The 22089-nt window shown below is 35.7% G+C and overlaps 2 protein-coding genes across 3 annotated transcripts in view; both read right to left on the bottom strand.

The window, feature by feature from the left end:
• LOC148954921 (cystatin-B-like) overlaps window positions 1-1173 on the bottom strand; it is a 29267-nt gene extending 28094 nt beyond the window's left edge. The window contains exon 1 of one of the 2 annotated variants that reach the window (XM_089107990.1): window positions 1021-1173. The gene's annotated coding sequence lies outside the window, so the exon portion shown is untranslated. The remainder of the gene's footprint in view (window positions 1-1020) is intronic. The other variant, XM_089107991.1, reaches the window with a different exon arrangement.
• Window positions 1174-10459: 9286 nt separating this feature from the next.
• LOC148954920 (uncharacterized) overlaps window positions 10460-22089 on the bottom strand; it is a 31668-nt gene continuing 20038 nt past the window's right edge. Inside the window, exon 2 of the mRNA XM_089107989.1 lies at window positions 10460-12273. Coding sequence (XP_088964115.1) covers window positions 11362-12273 — 912 coding nt within the window. The 3' untranslated portion in view covers window positions 10460-11361. The remainder of the gene's footprint in view (window positions 12274-22089) is intronic.

Below are 22089 nucleotides of genomic sequence, written 5' to 3'. Positions count from 1 at the left end.
GATTTTTAGTTATTCATTAATATATCACAATTTGGTAAAAATTCTACTTTAGCTATCTTGGAAAGGGGTTAGATCTGAAAAATGAAACTTTCAGGGATGGTCTACAGGCTAAAGTATGTCTCAGGAAGGTATTTTGAAGTACCTACCTCCACTCATTCTCCCTCTAGAGGGTTCTGAACTTTGCCTACATGACAGGTCTATTACCTATTGAAATTTTAACAAAACAACATTTTACCTTAATTTTCAGTTAGGGCCTATGTTCCTTTTCTCTGGATTTAGTTTTGAAAATGTAATTCCTGTTATTTGAGTAGAATTTTAAGCCATATCATCAATGTTTGTTTTTTTTCAAATTTAGGAAATGTATTTGCATATCTTTAAAACCTTATAAATTAGAATTGAGCAATTTTGTGAAGCTGAAAACAATTTTGTTGTACTTCATATAAGCAGAAGATCTATTTTGCAAGGTTTTGCTTTTATAACACACAGATTTTTAAAGGTCATCAAAGGTCAGGACCCTTTAGAGGGAGAAGCAGTAGAGGTAGGTACTTCAAAATACCTTCCCGGGACATAGTCTATTTTAGCCTATAGACCCATCACTGAAAGTTTCATTGTAATAAAATCGAAAAAGTAAAATATAGAAACAATTTTATAAATCAGAATGTTAAAACTTAAACACTGACAAGGCTTAAAATTCTGCTGATTTGAACAGAATTGCATTTTCAAAACTAAAACAAGAGGAAAGGAAACTGAAAATTAAGGTAACATTTTTTGTCAAAATTCTTAGTCTTAGAAATTTGCCTACCTGTCAAGTAGACAGATTTATAAGATTTGTAAATCAGAAAAGGGTTAACCTAGCAGCTTGGCAATACCTTCCTCGAGTATGATTTGGCCTTAGATTCATTAGCCTAATGAAAGTTTCAATTTCTAACCTAACCCCTTTCCAAGATGGCGAAAAGTAGCTTGTCAAAAACTTTCCCAATTCGATCAAGAGACATTATATAAAATCCTAGAAAACTGTACCTTAAAATAGGATGTAAGTCAGATCTTGAATTTGATAAAAACAGAACAGCTAACAGTAAATTTACTATATTTGCTTCTTGTATAAATAGCTGACGGCGTAAAAGAATTCGAAATCGATTGATCACTCGAAAAAAGAGGTGGCAACCGAATCACAAGAGGCCATCCAAAGAACAGCCTTCTTAAAAACTGGTTTTTCCATTTGTTAATTTGCTCGTAATCCGGGTTTCTTGTGGCACCAGTAAACTAAATTAAAAATTACTTTCGTGCAATTTAACTGACCTACTACTTGAAAGGAAGATGTGTTTTCTTTAATTCGAATCATTTGAGATAGGAGAGATCCAACGGGACAGTTCCAATACTGATGAAACAATAAATTGTAATGAAAAAAGAACGAAGATAATCACAACTAGTAAACAAAAAAAGAAAATAATATATTTAAAAATATTTCAATCACGACCTCCGCTCAACCATCGTCAGTGGCGAATTAAGAAAAAAAAACACAGATAAAAGTCCACAGGAAACTTAACAAACAAACAACCTTAAAAACAAACACCAATATAGAACAGGCCTTTTTTAAGCAACGGTTAATGGGCAGCGGAATAAATAAAAATCGATATTGAATGTCTATTTAGACTTTCAATTGAGAATCTATTTTGTAAAGGGTTTTTTGAACGCAAATCGCACATCAGATATGATATTATCGAAGATTTTTATTAGGTTATGGCACATGATTTTGTGAAAAAGAAAATGCGAAATAGTGGAATTAACAAGTTCGTCATAAATGGGCTTAGATATGTTCCTCCAGCGTCTATGTTAACAGCGACTTTGTTTTAGATGGGACTCCTGATCTCAATTGCCTCCCTGCAAACTTGCACGAGACCTTTGGTGATCGAAAATAAAATCAGATCCACAAAAATTCGCTCTAGTCAGAATGCCACCAATAGAACTGTCCTGAAATCAGCTTCCAATGGCAATTTTTTCATGCTAAACAGTCTTAAAAAAGCTGCCGACAAATCCATCGCACCCGTGGAGAGAATTCTGTCTGTTGCCAAGAATCTTTAATGGATCATTAATCTTAAGGTAAGAAAATAATCATTTTTTTTAATGAATGTAAAGAACGAACTTTAAACTTAAAACAAAGAAAAATTAAGTTTAAATGACTGGGACTGACCCCTTAACCCCCTTTCTCTACGCTAGTTTTACTCAATGCTATTTTTGGTTTCCAAAAATACAGCCCATAAGTAGTTGCTAATGTTTTACTTACTGACTACCTTTTGAAGCATTTGAGCAGGATGTTTCATTGTCTGAGGAAGATACGCGTTAATAAGTCACCTTTGAATGATTTGAAAACACTTTTCATCCCATTTCCAATATCCTTGCGTTAGGTCATTCATTATTGAAGTATTGGGTAATTAAGTAAAATTTACCGTAAAGACTGAGATGTTAAGGGGGATGCCACTCCCTCAAAAGCAGGACAACTTCTGTTTATTTTAATTTACAATGACACTCTTTACCTTCTTTCAGAAAAAAACTTTTATATTTCATTGCTGTACATTTCAAGCCGATTCCGAAGAGGTGAAGATAACATGAGCTTAATTTAGTTTCGAGAAGAGGAAAATTTTCTAGTAGGGGGAAATTCAAAAAGCAAAAAATATAAATTGCAGGCCAATATAAAGTATTAAAATTTATAGAACAAATCTTGAAGTTCAAGAGCACTTCACTAGCTCGAGTTTAATCATACTTGCTACATAGACAACACACCTGCTGAGGGCTAATAAAATATTTAAGCGTGTACCCTATCATCCTTTTGGCTAGAATGGACAACCCAATTTAATGTCGGTAGGAATTGATGCAGCGAACGGGCTGGACTCAACATCCTTTGCTGCTATAATCTATTTTAGCTCGGGTTTGCATTGAAATAAAGTGATGTCATAGCACTAAAAGTAGGTCTTATCAAATATACTCACACATATACTATATTTAAACTTGTTTGGGCCATTAACGCAAAATATTTATTTTCTGTACTTTTTTTACAATTATAATCAATGGTCAAACTGACCCCTGTCTACACTAGCTTATTACTAAAGCAGTTGTTATTGACAATAATTTCCTAACGAAAGCTGAAGTTTTTATGCAATCCTGTTGACTAAGCCCTCATAATTACTGAATGTTATCAACATAGTGTTTAATATTTGGTTAGTATTGTCATCGATCTTTATTAATCTTATCATTGCATTTCCAGTCCAGTTCCAAAAATCTGTATCAGGGTATATGAACTACCAATTAACTTGTCTTTTTACCTGGTTATGAAAATTGAGTTGGTAAAATTACTGGATTTACTGACTGAAAACAAGATTTCGGCAGGTCGGATATTTCACTGGCCGTTATCTCACTATTTTCATTTTCTTTAACTCGTCTTATTGATTTTATTTTTGTCATTTATTTAATTCTAATAATGAGTCAGCAAAACAGCGGCACTATTCACCACTATTTTGCTTAACTTGTCTTTAGTAAAAAGCCAAAAATCACAGGGAATAAAATATCAATTTAAAAATAGGGGTTGGGGGAGAGGGGGAACTTCTGCCTCTATCCTACTTAAGCAAACCCAGGATCAAACAGTCAGTAATTAAAGAACGACCAATAGAAATTGAAACTCTAGAAATGGAGTTTGTATTGTAATACATTTTGATTACAATACATTAAAGGAAACTATTTAAGCTAATTGTAAATATGCAAAATAAGAAAGTCAAAGGGGCTCATCAAAGGCTATTAGCAATATAGGTACACGAATGCTGAGGGGTAGTTGTCCCATTGTATTTTATTTCTTGTGGTGAAAATCACCTAACTCAATCAACTTTTGGCCTGAGCCAATCGTAAAGAAGTCTTTGATCAATTTCCACGCAAAGCTAATTTTACTTTTCAATGTATTCAGTGCATAGGGTTGCTTTTGACCTTAGCACCTACGGTTGTATGTTACACGGTTTTAAGATGAAAATGGCTGGTCCTTGTTCGGGCAACGCACAATGCCCTCGCATTCACAACCCAAAACAAAGAATTAGAAGTCCCTTTGGTCTCTTCCTTCCCTAATACTTTCTGCAATTTTTTTTATTCACCTTACTACTTCACCGTGCTTAATCCAATAGTGACTGATAGCGCAAAAACTTATAGGCGAAAAGTAAACAAAACATCGTTAATCCTTTCTCAAAAGACAAAATGTCAAAACCAAAAATATGACCAAGAGAATTCTTTAAGAACCTTTTGTTTTCAGTTTTGGCTTTTGTGTCTCTCAAAATAGTTGAAAAGATTTACGTTCGGGTTTACAGCTCAAAAGTAATCCAAGTTGAGAAAACACAGTTTTTATAGTCCTCTCTTAAGAAGATTTTTTCTGAGATTAATAAAAACAAACTTTTTCCACAAAATAAGTTTTTCAAAGAAAAGTAAAGAACTCCATTTAAAAAAAATTAGCAAAAAAAAATCAAATAATCTACCAAGCGTGAAACTACCACAGATCAGCATTGATAAATAAATGAAACCCAATACGAACAGAAATTACAATAAATAACAGAATAAAACTCAAAATGAGCAGAAATTAACATAAGTTAGGCGCAAAACCCCTATGCCTTCCCAAGGCCAGAACAACTGAACAACTTTGCACTTTACTGAAAAAATATATATGTTTTTACTTTTATAACTTTAATAAATCAAATAATATTAACATTTTTACTACTAAATTTCAGTATATGTATATTAAACTGACAATGCACATTCATTTGTATTTTTTCAGTAGTGCAAATTTTGTTATGGCCTGGGGAAGGCATAGGGGTTTTGCACCCAACTTATGTTAATTTCTGCTCGTTTTGAGTTTTACTCGGTTAATTATTGTAATTTCTGTTCGTTTTGGGTTTCATTTATTTATCGATGCCGATTTGTTGTAGTTTCACGCTTGGTAGATTATTTTATTTTATTTTTGCTCATTTTTTTTTTAATGGAGTTCTTTACTTTTCTTTGAAAAAATTATTTTGTGGAAAAAGTTTTTTTAATTAATTTCTGTTCGTTTTATATTGACATAGTCTTTTCAGGGGAAAAAAAATAATACTTTAAATCTTTTCGTTTTTTAGGACTTTAGTTTATAGTTTGGCCTGCTATTTGTATGCTGGAAAAAAAAATTTCAGCAATTTTTAACAACATACACCCTTTAAAAAATCTGAACACAATTAGTGCTGTTTAATTTAGTTTCATACCTCCTCTAGTTGACCTGAAATGGAAAACTTGATACCATTCGCAAAAAAATCTGTTTACTTTCTTTGATAGCTTGGATACACTTACGCTATTTTGATTTGGTTAAATTTTAAGAGCAGTAGTAGCCCAAAAACTTTGAACATAATACCCCCAGTCGTTCTTGGGATACTGCTGAGATGCCTTATTGGGAATTAGCATTATCATAGTGCATTTTGATTTAATCTTAAGGCAACATTTACTTTTTAAAAATAATGGGCAAATGGGAGGGTGGGCGTGAGATATTGGGAGTGGAAGGGGGATTAATTGCCCTCAAATCACTTTCGACTATTAAAAAGGCATCAGCCCTTTCTATTTTCAATTGAATAAGCCCTTTTCGAAGTTCCCACGATAACTCTTTCGATACGAAGTGCCCTGGTGTAAACAACAACAACAACAACAACAAAAAATAATACATTATACCCATATCGATTTTTACAATAAAAATGTCAAGCCTTCCAATCACTTTCGACCATTAAAAAGGGCACTAGGCCTTTCGATTTCCAATCGAATGAGCCCTTTTGGAAACGACAACGTTTTCTATAAACACCTTATATGCCCCCAGGTTATAAATTACCTTTACCTTAAGGTCTGTTAGGGTAATTGTCATCCTCTGAGACCTAATTTTCAGAACTTTCAACTACGTTAAACAAAACGGCTATCTTAAAATTTTGATTGGACGTGTTTGGGGAAATGGTGGGCGTGAGAGGGGCGGTAGCCGCTCTCCTATCACTTTCAACTGTTAAAAATGGCCTTAGCCCTCTCAATTTCCAATCAAATGAGCCCCTTTGCAGGTTCTACGACAAAACTTTCAATAAAAATCTCATATGCCCCCAGGGCAGAACTTACAACTTTTGCCCTTGGGGCTCTGGGGGGTTTGTCATCCTTAAATACATAATTTCCAAAACTTTCAACTGCGTTGAACAAAATGGCTATTTCTAAACTTTGATTGAATGTTTTTGGGGAAATGGTGGGCGTAAGAGGGGGTTAATTACTCTCAACTCACTTTAGACTATTAAAAAGGGCAATTTTCAATCAAATGAGCCCTTTTTGAAATTTCTATAACAACTTTCTATATAAACTTTATATCCCCCAGGGCATAACTTACAACTCTTGCACTGGGGGCTCTGAGGGGGCTATCATCCTAAAAGACATAATTTCAAGAAATTTCAACTACGTTGAACAAAATGGATATCTCAAAACTTTTATTGGATGTGGTTGGGGAAATGGTGGGCGTGGACTGGGTGTTAGTTGCCTCCCAATCACTTTCGACTATTAAAAAGGACACTAGCCATTTCAATTTCAAATTGAATGAGCCCATTGTGAAGATTCTACGACAACACGTTCTATAAAAACCTTATATGCCCCCAGGACATAACTTAAAACAATTTCCCCGAGAGTTGTGGGGGAGCGTCCTCCTTAGAAACATATTTTCTATCTGGAAATCAACTACGCTGAACAAAATGGCTATCTCAAAATTTTGATTGGATGTGTTTGGGGGAATGATAGGCGTGGGGGGGGCTAGTTGCTCTTTAATCACTTTCGACTATTAAAAAGGGCACTAGCCCTTTCAATTTCCAATCGAATGAGCTTTTTGAAGTTTCTATGACAACCCCTTCTATAAAAACATTATATGCCCCCAGGGCATAATTTACAACCGTTACCCTGAAGGCTTTGGGGGAGTGTCCTCCTCAAAAACATGGATTCTTTCCGGAAATCAACCCCGCTGAATTCTTAGGCTATCTAAAAATTTTAACTTGATGAGTTTCGGGAAATTCTAGGCGTGTAACAAGTGCTTGTTATGCTAGATTCACTTTCAACAGTAAAATAGTGGACTAGCCAATCCAATTTCTAATTTAATTAGCCCTTTTCGAAGTTTCTACGACAACTTTTTTGATACGAAGTGCTTTGCTCTAAAGGAAAAAAATAATAAATAGTACATTGTGCCAACATTGTTCTTATATGCCCTCAGGGCATAACTTAACTCTTGCCCCGAGGGTTGTGGGGGAATGTCCTCCTCAAAAACATATTTTCTATCTGGAAATCAAGTACACTGAACAAAATGGCTATCTCAAAATTTTAACTGGATGTGTTTGGGAAAATGATGGGCGTGGGGGGGCTAGTTGCCCTCCAATCACTTTCGACTATTAAAAATGACACTGGCCCTTTGAATTTCCAATCGAATAGCCTTATTGAAGTTTCTACGACAAAGCCTTCAATAAAAACCTTATATGCCCTGAGGGCATAACTTAAAACCCTTGCCCCGAGAGTTGTGGGGGAGTGTCCTCCTCAAAAATATATTTTCTATCTGGAAATCAACTACGCTGAACAAAATAAATATCTCAAAATTTTGATTGAATGTGTTTGGGGGAATGATAAGCGTGAGGGAGGGGGGGGGGGGTCTAGTTGCCCTTCAATCACTTTCGACTATTAAAAAGGGCACTATCCCTTTAAATTTCCAATCGAATGAGCCTTTTTCTGAAGTTTCTACGGCAACGCCTTCTATAAAACCTTATATGACCCCAGGGCATAACCTGAAACCCTTGCCCCGAGGGTTGTGTCCTCCTCAAAAACATATTTTCAATCTGGAAATCAACTACGCTGAACAAAACGGCTATCTCAAAATTTTGATTGGATTCTTTTTGGGGGAATAATGGGCGTGGGGGAGGGCTAGTTGCCGTCCAATCACTTTCGACTAATATAAAGGGCACTAGCCACTTCAATTTCGAATCGAATGAGCCCTTTTCGAAGTTTTTACGACAGCTCCTTCGATACGAAGTGCCCGGGTATGAAAAAAAAAAACACATTGTGCCCACATCGTTCTTTACTTAAGCAGCGCTAGCGCGCTGCCTATGATAAACAATTTATTATTGATAACACAGAATCACCAGAAAAAATAAACCTCTTTTCTCTGAAAAAAAAGCACATAAAACTCTCTTAATCGCAAAAATCTTTCGGATATCATCCAAAAGCCGCAATTTTTCACAAGTTCTTTAATAATAATCAAAAAATCTCTGACATAGCTAAGGCTTTTGGCTCTAATAAAGTGCCATTCCAAGTCGAATATGACGTCATTCTAAGAAGTTCTTTGGATTTGTTTTTCTTTTAGCGAATCTTCCTTTTTTTTCTTTTTATATTGTAATGTAAACAATGCTTATGACTCAAAGATTGTTTTGCAACCCTCTCAGACGTCTAACTTGAATTGCTAGGCTGAATATTCCTTGAATGAAAAGACAGAAACACTTAGTGACATTCACGTAATTTTACACATATACATACAATAACAAAGATCCATCTTTTTGTCACCTCCACTTACTCTGACCTCAGCACTTGGTAAACATAGCCTCTCTTCGCTCATTCAGTGCTCAGGCCTACGGCCTTTACACACCTGTTTTGAGATGAAATGATATTTCCAATTTTTAGAACATTTTTTGGACATGTATAGTCTACGCATGTTCATTCATAAGGAAAGTGCTTCAGGTGCTGATAACGTGGTAAATGAGTTTTGAAATGTAGTTTGTTCAGGAGTTAGAAACATAGTTTTTACTGAACAGGAAGTACCTAGTTATTTTAGAAAAAAATATTTAATACTTCAAAAATTTACAAGAAAGGTGGTAAAAGTGAACACGTAATTATAAAGACATTAGCTTGATTCCTATAGGAAGCAAATTTGGTAGGGTAGGAATTACAGGGTAAGAATCCCCCAAGATTTTTTTTGTTTCTCCCCCATATTTTGAAAAATATCTTTTACTGGTATTTTCATTGAAAAATGACTATTTTCTTGGTATCTTCATCGAAAAAATTGAAAAAAAAACCACATCGAAAATGAACCTACCCTACATTTTTATGGATTGATAACGCCACTGTTGTACATCCAGCTTTAAGAGAAAAACAGCATGGTCTTAGAACAGGAGGTCTTAGGGTCTTCTTAGGACCTAATTTTCACACTTATATTAATAATTGAGAAGTACCTGCATAATCAAACTGTTATATCCAAAGCCATATTTATTGGGCCTTTCAACTATGATGAACAAAATGGCTATCTCAAAATTTTGATCGGACTATTTTTGGGGCAAAAGCGGCGGGGGAGGGGACATAGTTTCACTCCAGTCTTTTTAGTCACTTAAAAAGGGGACTAGAACTTTAATTTCAGTTTGAATGAGCCCTCTCACAATATTCTAGGACCACTGGGTCGATACGATCACGCCTGAAAAAAAAAAACTATGGCAAAAATGAAAAAATCCACATTTTTGCAGATAGGAGCTTGAAACATATACAATACAGTTTTCTGATACGCTGAATCTAATGGTGTCATTTTCATTAGGATTCTATTACTTTTAAGGGGCGAATCCCCCTTTTTCGAAAATCATGCAAATTTTCTCAGGCTAGTAGTCGTTAGTGGGCAAGATTAAACTTAATGGAATTTGTATATTTGAAATCAGCGTAATAAGCCGATTCGTTTGATATGACTATTGGTATCAAAATTCTGTTTTTTAGAGTTTTGGTTACTATTGAGCAGGGTCACTCCTTAATTACAGTTCCTTACCACGAACTGTTTGATAGAAGGACATTCAACAAGGCTGATCCAGAAAAGCTTTACTGAATGCCCTACTCTTGTATCGTAATAAGTGATAATCGGTATGCACGGGAGAAATATTACTGCGAGTAAGGTGAGAAGTGAAGCGAGTATTTGATTGGATGGGGAATCAGGTCTTAGGCATTACCCTGTCTTATCCTTGTTTACAGCACTTACGCAGTAATTTCTTCGGGGGGAAGGGGTCAGGGAAGTTTCAACAATAAAAAAAGTTACTTAATAATTTGAATAAGAAGTGTCCAGCAATTAAAGAAAATTCAATTTTTTTTTCTTAATTAAAATTTTAAGCAGCCTTTTTTATTCTCGTGGTTCTAAACTTACTCTTCAAAAATTTCTTGAATAGCTTAGCTACAAACACAGAGAAAGATTAGATACTTAATAGAAATACTTCCATTTGACTTGACATAGGTTAATCCCTAAGAGTCAGCTAGGAAAAAGCCAGATTTTGTACCTCGCTGTGTTTGCTAACGGCCCAAGCCCTTCGCTGATATAACCTAATATGACCTCCTTTCCTCGTTATAGTTGGGGACTTGGGCTGTCAGCACTTGCACGCTTGTTATCATGATGTAAAATTTCCGTTTTTCTGTGGTTTATATTTTCAGACTTATACAGCATATTCACAGTTCAAAGGTCCAAAATTATTCGACATATTTTATGTCTATAGCTTGATTAGCTGAGCTTACTTTTAGCGCAAAAAAACTAGTTTGCACACATAAACACATCCACGTTTGATTTTACAAACATATTTTAGAAATACAAACCCTCTATAAGACATTATTTGTGAAATTTACTCAAAAGTCTTCATAGTCATTTTCTAAAGTTGTATTAACTGGTATAAACTAAAAAAATATTCAATTTCTAATAAGAAAACAGTTACATTTTACCTAAAATAATTCTTTCTTGAATTTTACGTTTTTGCTTTAAGCTGCTAAATTTGGCACCATTATTATATATCAGATCTTGTCGCGGCTTGTGAAAAGTTATAAACAACATATCCAATCAATAAGAGATAAACAAAATAATTTAGTCTGAAGCATGACAAACTGGAATTCAATTACGAAACTGGAAGTAAAGAAGTAGAAGTGTAAACCAATAAATGAAAACAACTGAAATATAGCTGAAAATAACTGAATTCAATTCAATTCAAAATTGGTGAACTAAAAAGAAATACAAAGCATTGTTCACGTAGCTTACAACTGTTCTATTTTAAGTCTAAAACCGAAAGCCAGAAAACGGAAATGCTTTCTTTTTAAGTAGCCTTTACTGAAACAAATAGGTAAAAAGTAGTATCTTAACACAACTCGAAAATCCTTGGTCTGACAAAAAAAATAATTAGAAAAGTTACAGGTACTTTTTGAAAGCTATGCTATAAGAAGACTTTCTTTTACTGAGACCCAAAATGCATTTGTAGTTCTAGTGAAATAACTTTTATAAACTGGAAACTGTCAGACATTTAACAGTAATGATTTCCATTATGGTAACTCGCTAGTCACACCAGAGGTAGCAGCTGGTTGTCTTTCACCAGATAGGTTTTCATCAAGTTTCTCTGGTGCTTCTTGAACCTCTTTTTCCTTCAGCGTCTTCACAGCATGGATCGCAAAATTAACATCAGTAATTTTTGTCCATAGCCAATCATTTGTAAGAAAATTATAAAGCATTCCATGTTTCTTAACTGGTTGGCATCCACAGGACGTAAGCATTACTTCTAATTCATCTGGGCTTACAAACTTGTTCCAATCATGTATTCCCTTTGGCAAGATTCTTAATATATATTCTGCACCAACAATCGCTGTGATCCATGAGAGTTGTGTTCTATTAATAGTTGTGAAAAATAGTGAACCACCAGGCTTAGTAAGAGCAGCACAGGAGGCAACAAAAAACTGTGGATTTTCCACATGTTCAACAACTTCAGAAGCAACAACAGCATCATAGTTACCTTCAAAGTTAAATTTGTGTTCTTCAACTGTAGATGTAATATATGTCAGATCAGTTAACAGGGGATCAGCGAGAGCATGACCTTGTGCAATTTCAATATTCTCAGCAACAGCATCAATCCCAGTAACATTTGCTCCAATTCTGGCTAAGGCTTCAGAAAGCAACCCACCTCCACAACCAACATCTAAAATAGAATAGCCAGCCAAAGGTCTGTTACTCTTTGTTTTTTCTGGCTTTGTTACTTGTGTTGAAAGCATGCCATCTCTAATGAAAGGGATTCTGAGTTTGTTCATGCTGTGGAGGGCCTTGGCCTCGCCGTTACGGTCCCACCAGGAGTTTGAAACTGCCTTGAATTTGGAGAGTTCATGTTCATTAATTGTCGAAGTTCGTGCTTCATTAGTGCCAAGATTCGCTGTAGAATTGGTGCTTTGAGACGAGTAAAAGGATACCTGAAAACGGATACAACTATTAAAATTTAATAAGGACTTATTAAAACACTCAATGCAACCAAATTACAAATGACATCATAGATTTGTCTAGATTAAGCATTAGTTCAATAAGCTATATCAGTAACTTAATCAAGTTAACAACCCACCCCAGTATATTAATTGACATAAAAGTCTAGAGTGTACATTCCGAGTAATTTTAGGTTTGACAGAAAAGAAGGTTTTGCTTGTTGTCTTTACTAAAATACTTCACATACTTTTACCGAATGAATGATTCAAATGTCTTTATTTGGCACAAGATATTAAAATCTATTAATAATTGTTGAGGGGATGTAGTGGCTGCCAAGAGCATTTGCAGAGCAGTGTTTTCACAGAGACACAAAACAAACATGCATTTGCCAAACACTACTTCTACTTCATATTATGACTTTTGTATCTTGGCCTACTTTATATGTGTTGCTTGCGGCATCTTTGTTGGCAGTCTTGAAGAAGACCAAGGTTTCAATAATGATTTTGACTCAAGTGGTTTTAAATCGGTAGTTTAAGCACTGTGAAATATTAACTAGAGTCTCAAAGGTGCTAGGCGTTCTCCCAGAAATCCCCCCCCCCCACCCAAGTGGAAATTCACCCACATGCAAAATTGAGCATCCGCAAAGAAAGTACAGAATGGGTACCTTGAAATATTGATCAGATGTTCTAAGGGGTAGCAAAATGACCAGATGTCTGATTTTTTAACGAAATAAAAAAGCCTTTTTCAGTAACAAAATTGAAAAAAAAACTGATTGGAATCAAACATTTCATCACAGTTTCAGAGCAAAAATACGAAAATGGACAGAATTCCTTATTCCAAATACGCAAACATTAGTTTAAGTAGACAAGGAATAAAAAATCAAAGAAAGGAAAATCGAGAATGGGGTTTTTAGAAGGCCAAAGAAAATACTGGAAGAAACATGACGGATATTTCGCGAGAACAACCACTCCCCTTCTTAGGGAAGGGGCAGAGGCCTCAAAGGGTGCATTTTAATGCCAAAACATCATAACTCTCACTGAGCCTTCACATAAATACAGTATTAGTTCTAAAGAAGGGGGGGGGTCTTGAGGTTGAAATTTATGCACAGTCCCTCTTGATTTCCAAGAAAAATTCTTGTCCACGCCGTTATTATGAAAATAAAGAGTGATGTTAAACCCCAAAACGAGCAGAATTTGCTCCGTATAGGAGGGGGGCTTCCTATTCCTCATCCACAGCCTCCCCCTCGTGGTCATTGAAACTTCAGAGGATACTCACTCAATATGAAATTGAGACTTTTAGTTGTTTTTTTTTATCCAGTCGAAAGTGATTGGAGACCAATGAGCCCTTGTTCTAGAACCGTTTTCGATATCTGGTCCTTTTGTTACCTCTTTGGACATCTGTTTGACATTTTGAGGTAACTATTTTACACTTTCTCTATGGCTGCTCAATTTTGCATGTGGGGGAAATTTCCATGGGGGGGGTGATTATCGGGGGGATTTTCTGGGGAGGACACCGGCCCAGTTCAAAAAAACATGAAACAGAGAAGTTTCTCAGATAGACAAAAATGTCCCAAAGAAATCAAAGTTCAAAGACCAAAAAAAATTTGAAGTAATAAATTGGTACGGTAGGTTAAATTAGAACTTAGAAGACCAACCTTGTCCAAGTATAGATATGTCAAGGGGTTAAATTGTGTCTTACGTTTACACATCAATTTTTTTGTTCCGATGCAGCGATCTTACGTTATACTTTTCAGTTTTGCAAAGTTCTTAAATCTCTTAAGATATTTATTTTAGTAAAGATTGAGCCTTTAGTGGAGATTGTAGTCACAGTACAGATTCTCAATAGCTCTCGATGTTGATGGTACCTAGCCCTTTTGAAGAATTCGCTAATGGGCCCTGAGGCTCGTAAAATGCTTTTAAGGTATTGAGTCTCCTTGATAATTTTGAGGCTTGAAAAATAATTTGAAAAATAATTGAAAAATAATTTTTCAATTACAATACTAAAAAATATTCAAAAGCTAGAAGGGGAGATACAGGGGGTAACACCCCTTCCCTTTAGAATTCTTATCTTTGATAAGAATTTATTCATGTTCAAAATGTGCCGCTGTCTTAGGCCAAACTAATTATTCAAAATAGTATTGCTGTTTACGCGAACAATGGCTCTGTTCGCTTTGTTCGGAACATATTTGTTCGCTTCTACGTTCTTCACTATTAGAGCTTTAGTCAGGTTTCATTGTTTAATGTACGGAAAATCTAGGGGAAAACTGTCAAAAATATAGGTACTTGTCGGTTAAGCAAAACACATTTTAGAATTAAGCAGTGTAATATACGACAATAACCGGTTTGCCTGTCTGGAATCGGTTTTGCTTATTTTGAGTGAGAGGCCTTGGTTCCCATGGTTACATCACAGAGACTAAAATTCTGATTTTACAGAGGTTTTGGCACATTATTACACAACTTTTCTTGCAATTCAATGTATTAGTTTTGAGATAAAAAGCCCACAGTTTTTCATGAGAACAATGATAACTTTTTACAGCAACCAAAAGTTTGCATATAAAACTGACCTACAACGTGGCACAAAATTCCTTCTTATAGTTGTATTTTTTTGTAGTGAGATTAAAGATTTTTAAGGTTAATAAAATTGCAAAGCCAATCATCTGTCTTGAAGGCATGGAATTTTTTGGGCTTGACAGTTTTGTTATCACTGCATACAAGAGTAAGAATAAATGGTAATAAGGATCCTCCAGAGCCATTGCTGGCCTAGAGGGCGTCAAATCGGTATTTAAATTTCTGGATCTTTTTCTACAGGGACAAGTGGGTAAGAATATATCTCTATCAAATTAAAAACTGGTGCTGACAATATTTGATTTCCTCGGGAGTTAAAGAATAGCCCTTTTAACTGTTACTTTTCTTTAGTTATTAAATAAAAACAAACAAGTTTTTTTCAACTGAAAGTAAGGAACAATGTTAAAGCTTAAAAACTGAAATTATTCGTTATATGATGGGGCTGTCCACTCCTCAATGCCTTGTTTTCTAGGCTAAAGTATTAAAGTTCTTTAAAATACTCCTGATTCAAATTCAACAGCCCTTGTGTTTGAGTACTCTTTCTTAAAGAATTTTGACAAAAAGTCAAACTTTAGTGCAGAGACCGAGAGATTGAAGAGGCGGAAGTCCTCCACATATACGTAATAACTTCTGTTCGTTTTATGTTTTAGCGTTGCTCCTTACTTTCAGTTGAAAAAGCGACTTGTTTTTACTTAACTTCTGATCACTTTTAAAATCATGCCGTGATATCCCCCCCCTCCGCGGAACATTCTCCCCAGAAACTTCCCTTGCTATCGAAAATTCTCCCCGTGGAAAATCCCCCCATGGTACATTTCTCAATAATAAATACTATCTGTAAATAACAGGCAATTTGCATAGGGTAACGTCCGGTATGATTCGAACCCTAGAGAAGTGAATGGAGGTTCGAAAATTTTAACTTTTCATTGCTAAAAATCGAAAACGCGTCCTTTCCTATCGAGGACCATCTGGTAATGCACACACCCACCTATTCTGTGGTCTCCAGCTGCAAGAAAACGTTAACCTCAAAGAAGGAAAGATTTATGACCACTTTTCTGAAAACATGCTTTAGAGGAGTGATGTAGGAAAAAAAAGGTAAGTTTAAAATAAGTCTCATATTTAAGTCATTTGTTGTCTTTTCGAAGTTTTTCTTTTTGGATACGCCTGCTTGGTTTGTGCTCAATGTAAGGGAGGGTGAATGGTCACATAACAGGTGCTAAAATTGCAGAAAATCTTGATTTTCCGGAAAAGGTTTGAATGGTCCGCTAAGGTTCGAATTTTTGTCGCTCTCAGATCCATAATTTTAGCAGTCTGTGGAAGGCTTAGATCAAAATTTTAATGAAATAAAGTGTTGAATTTAACATTTTCAGACCAGTAGCTGTTACCAGTTCTCTTCTAGAGAAGTGGACCCTGCTCGAAAAGTTTTGGACGGTTCGAAATGACAGAATTCGAACTTTTTATTGCCGACAGGTTCGAAAAGGGTTTGAATAAATATTACGATTTTACTTGAAAGAACAGCATTCCGGAAGGTTTCGAAATTTAGGAAGGGTTCGAATCTCGGGTTCCTTTTTAAATTTGCTACATTGTTTTCTCTCCTTATCCTTGTGCTGAAACTCATTTTTCACAATTTTCCTATCCTCAGCAGAAAACAAGTGTTGTTAAGAATGTAGCCCAGTGAAGATTAAAAAAGATTGACCCACTGTGTATGTAAAAGAAAACTTGCGTTATTACTGAAAACGGATTTGACTTTGACTTTATTGACTTTGTTGTTTCTGATCTGTTTTTATTTCAGGCCAACTAGACTGGAGAGAGTTGCTGCCAGTGGGGCCGCCACGGAAGATGAAAAGGAACCAAACTTTCCAGCCAAAGTTTATAACACCTACTAACACTAAAGGATCAAAAGATGATAGCGATAGGAAAAGGAAGTGAAACCTGAGAAAAAGCGAAAAACAATGCACAAAAATTTGGCACCTCGAAAATATGCACTTGCCCAAAAAAGCCAGTTCCAGGGAAATACGTCCTTGCTCCCGTAGAAGATTTTGAGTCAGAATTTGACATGGCAGCTGTCGAATGGGAAAACAACCCGCATACGGAACGTGAAGCTTTGCAGAGAGTAGAGATGGAAAACCTTAACAAGTGAAGGAGAAGAGAATGAAGAAGACACCAGCAACTGGACGAGAAGGCTACAAAACTTATGAAAATTCCATCTTAAAGCAAGCTGTTGAAGATTACTTAACGGGACCATCTAGGATGAAATCAAGAGCAAAGAATTACTCGATTCCGGTAACGACGTTGCAGAACCATCTAGTCAAGAAAAAGGAGGAGGGGTTCGAAGTAGAGACCGAGAAGATACGAGCGAGGGGCAAACTTCGAGAACGTTCTTACCTAAGTCAGGCCAAGGAAAAAAACTGGAGCAGTTTGTTTTGTGGAACCAGAGAATTTTTTTTCCCATTATCAAAATCCAACCTGCTCGACACACTGACAATTATGATGGAAAAAGCAAACCGCATTGCTTCATCAGAGACTGGAAAACCGACCAAGCACTGATATTATTCCTTTCTGAAATGATATCCTGCCATTTCCAAACAAAAACTTGAGAATATTCACGGAGGGCGTTCTTCTGTAACTCGTGAAAAGATCAGAAACTGGCGTCTCAACCATGAAAATTACTTGAAGGAAAAGGACTTGAAGAGTTTGTGGATCCAGCTGTTGACGAAGAATAAGGAATGCAAATGAGACAAGTTTTCTGTTTCTTCTTCACGGATGAAATATTCTCGCGAAGCGGGGCAGCCGCCAAGTTATACGGAACACAGGCGGAAAAGAGAAATGAACCCTACCGTTCTGTTTACGGTCAATGGCGCTGGTGAATATGCAAAGCCTTTTATCGTTTACAAGTACAAGTCAAGAAAAGTGCACAAAAATGTTGCGGGCGCTTGTCCGGACTCCGTGTATGCTTCTGCATCAGAGACTGGTTGGATGCGGGACCCGAACTTTTGTGAAAGTATGAAAAATGTTCTGGTTCCTTACCTGAATCGAAACAACATCCAGAGACCTGTACTCATGTTTCTTGACGGGCATGCCTCTCATATTACGATCGAAGTGAGTGAACTATGCGAAGAAGAACAAATTTAATTTTTAATACTGCCGCCGAATGCTACGTTTATTCTGCAATCTCTCGATGTTGCCGTTTTTGGGAGCCTGAACAAAATATTGAAAGAATTTTTGAGGAAAGAAGACTTTGAAGTTAGAGCCAGAGACCGCCAACCAATTGAAGTAACCAAAATAAGTTTTGCATCGGTGATAGCAGAATTGGTGCCTAACAATATGAACAAAGAGGCTATTAAAAGCGTATTCCGTGCTTGCGGTCTATACCCGTGGGACATAGCCGCGATCGATTTTGAGAAGCTTGCAGGGCGTGTCGAGTCTCCTGACGACACTATTTTCGTCGTCAACATTGACGATATTCAGCAAAAAAAATGGCAGTCCTGCCTCAGATCATCTTGTCCAAGCTTTTAAGCGCACGATAGGAGACGACAAAGTTGAAGAGTTTCGGAATTTCGAAACAAAAAAAAATTTTTAAACACTAAAAACGGTTTTTAATTTTATAAAAAGAATTTAAAAAAAAAAAATTTATTTATTAAAAAACGCGCCTATTTTTTCAGCCCAAAATCCAGTTTCATTTAAAAACGGAAAAAAAAAAAATAAATAAATAAAGCAAAAAAAAAAACAACTTAAATTAAATTAAAAAAAAAAAAAAAAAAACCAAAAATATAACAAAAAGCAAAAACGAAAGAAAAAATATAAATAAATAAGAACAAAACTCACATATTAATTAAACACTTCCATGCACTGAATGTCTTTCAACTGGCCTCCTCTCAGTATATAAATGGAAATATATTAAATAAACACTTCCATGTACTGAATGTCTATATTGATTCTACTCGCCTCCTCCCAGTATATAAATTGAAATCTATCAAAAATGAAGAATATATTTATACTTAGACCAAAACAATAAAAGGTCAACTAACCCCCTGTCCATAACCCTTAATTAAATTTCACAAGTTCATCAACCATTTTATGAATTATAAATTGAATGGATTCGTTTTGTTGCAAGCTTAGCTGCAGTTCGTTTACTTTTCTCATCATTTAACCCATTCTGACCTTTGTTCGCAAGGTCATCTTTCGTTTCAGAAATATTATTAAAATCAGTATTGGTTGAATATCTTGCCTGCATTTTAATTAAACTATTATAAATTGAATTGATCCCAAATTCCCCTTTATCTCTATTGATACTAGTACCCCCATATATTATCTTTTTTATTTCTATAATTTCCCTGAAGCTTTGTAAAAGTCCTACAGACGTATCTACTAATTTTGTTTGATCAAATAAAATACTGTGATGAGGAAAATTATAAAGATGTTCTGCAACCGCTGACTCAAACGTTTCTGGTGTTTTGTTTTGTTTTAGAGCGTAATCTATTGCATTCTTGTGTTGTTCTAGCCTATTTTCTAAAGTATGTTGCGTTCTACCCACATAAAATTTTCCACAAGAACATGGAATTTTGTATACTCCCTTTTGCAAATTTCTCGTTATCTTGTCTTTCCCTTTATTTAACAACGAGCCTATATTATGTCCTGATTTAAATGCTGTATTTATATTATGTTTTTTTAATTCTCTTCTTAATTTTTGTGATAAAATTGGTACAAAAGGCAAAGTTATGTAATTTGTTTCTTGATTTGACCCCAGAAACACCAGAAACGTTTGAGTCAGCGGTTGCAGAACATCTTTATAATTTTCCTCATCACAGTATTTTATTTGATAAAACAAAAATAGTAGATACGTCTGTAGGACTTTTACAAAGCTTCAGGGAAATTATAGAAATAAAAAATATATAATATGGGGGTACTAGTATCAATATAGATGAAGGGGAATTTGGGATCAATTCAATTTATAATAGTTTAATTAAAATGCAGGCAAGATATTCAACCAATACTGATTTTAATAATATTTCTGAAACGAAAGATGACCTTGCGAACAAAGGTCATAATGGGTTAAATGATGAGAAAAGTAAACGAACTGCAGCTAAGCTTGCAACAAAACAAATCCATTCAATTTATAATTCATAAATAGGTTGATGAACTTGTGAAATTTAATTAAGGGTTATGGACAGGGGGGTTAGTTGACCTTTTATTGTTTTGGTCTAAGTATAAATATATTCTTCATTTTTGATAGATTTCAATTTATATACTGGGAGGAGGCGAGTAGAATCAATATAGACATTCAGTACATGGAAGTGTTTATTTAATATATTTCCATTTATATACTGAGAGGAGGCCAGTTGAAAGACATTCAGTGCATGGAAGTGTTTAATTAATATGTGAGTTTTGGTCTTATTTTTTTATTTTTTTCTTTCGGTTTTGCTTTTTGGTATCTTTTTGTGTTTAGTATGTTTTTTTGTAATGTAATTTAAGGTTTTTTTTTTTTTTGCTTTATTTATTTATTTTTTTTTTCCGTTGATAAAGGCTCCCGGATGTGGGGCCGAAATATTCGGAGCTTTTGTGCATAATTAATTGTTTTGTAGTTCACTGCTTGTTAGAAAATTAAAACCCGTTTTTCGTGTTTAAAAATTTTTTTTTGTTTTTAATGGAAAAGCAGTGTGGTCTAAGAAATTATTTCGGAATTTCGCCCGTATGCATTTGAAACCAAAGCTGGAGGATGAGAGTCTCTTCAAGATTTGGATTGAACTGACAGGGCAGAAGGCTTTAGAGTCATAGGAAACCACATCTAGTCCAACTGGTTGTTCCTCCCCGCCTATTCAAAAAAAAGATGGACCTACCTCATCTACCTTACCAGGTTGTGAGACGGAAACCTGGTCTACCTTGCAAACTGAGACAGAAACCAGGCCTACTTCATCCGTCTCCCAAACCTGTCCAAATGAAACAGTGACCGAACCCCCGAACTCGCCAGTCAGTCAAAAAGAAGACCTTGATACAAGTCTTCTCACCTTTGTTAATAACTTCCAAGTCCCTGAGCAAGAAATCCCTGTGGACTAAATCTTCAAAGGTGACAGTGCTGAAGACGGCGATGGCAACATTTCGTCAAGCTACACCAAAGCCTGATGGCACACTCCTCAAAAGTTGGCTCCTCAGCAGAATGTCTTGGACTGCCGTTAACTCATAAGAAGGCTCCTGTGAATACTGTCGAGAGGAGGCGAGTATTTCATCAACATCTTACGAACGAAGACTTTCGAGACCAGAAGAACAAAACGCAGAAGCAGCCATCTAAGTGTCATAGTATGTCAGCAAGGAGTAAAGAAGCTGAGTCTTCATCAGTCCAGTTAAACACATTGCTTAGCGACTTGAACTCAGACACCGTCCCAGTGAGAAAGGTGGTCCCAGAGCCAGTCAAAGTTTAGCTGGAAAAGTACTATCCAGTTTGGTTCAGTGGAAAGAAAGGCGAAAAGGGTTGGTTTATTGGTCGAGTGATAAACTTCCCCGACGAAGGACAAGTCGAGCTTAAATTCATGAAGTGGTTGAACTTTAAAGAAAAAGTCCTCACTTGGCCTAAGATCGATGACATTGCTATCGTCGCCGAAGAAATGGCGTTTTATGGAGCTGTCTAACTAGTCGGATCTGATCCATTCCGCCTCAAAAATATTAAAGACATAGAACTGGCCTATGTTAGCTTTTGCCAAAAGTTTTGAACTGTGATTCGGCTGTACCTATTTTGTACCTTTTTGTATTTTTATCTGAATAATTGAAGTAAATAACCGGAATAAAATTACTTTTGAACCATTAGGGGTATAAAACATGGGGGTTCGAAAAGTTTCGAACCCCCAACTAGGACGTTTCCGGTTATTTTCGAACCGGTTCGAAATCACCAGAAAAAATTCGAACATTCCGGCCACTTCTTGACGGGTTCGAATTATTGCGGAAAATGGACCAATTGTGCATTTTTACAATTTTTGAGCAAGCTAATTAGCGTAGAAGCGTAAAAAATTATGATACTCGTGAATGGTTCTTTTTTACCCGATGCGAAACCATTTTTGTCCTTAAGACGTTAGATGTTGACAAGAGAAATGTGAGAACTGCTCGGATATGCATTTTTCAAAAAGGTTCGAATCATACCGGACGTTACCCTAACTTACAGCCCTATCTCCAGGGGCAGTAGGGTGTTCATTTCATCCCCAGAGGTGGAGTGACTGAAATATTCAAAGTATACTGGACCAAATGGCTATCTCAAAATTT

This window comes from Artemia sp. Qi Xiang Cuo, chromosome 2, assembly GCF_049724085.1.
Source record: "Artemia sp. Qi Xiang Cuo chromosome 2, ASM4972408v1, whole genome shotgun sequence".
Taxonomy (NCBI): Eukaryota; Metazoa; Arthropoda; class Branchiopoda; order Anostraca; family Artemiidae; genus Artemia; species Artemia sp. Qi Xiang Cuo.
Note: the sequence above shows the minus strand (reverse complement) of the source record. Positions and strands in the feature narration are given on the sequence as shown.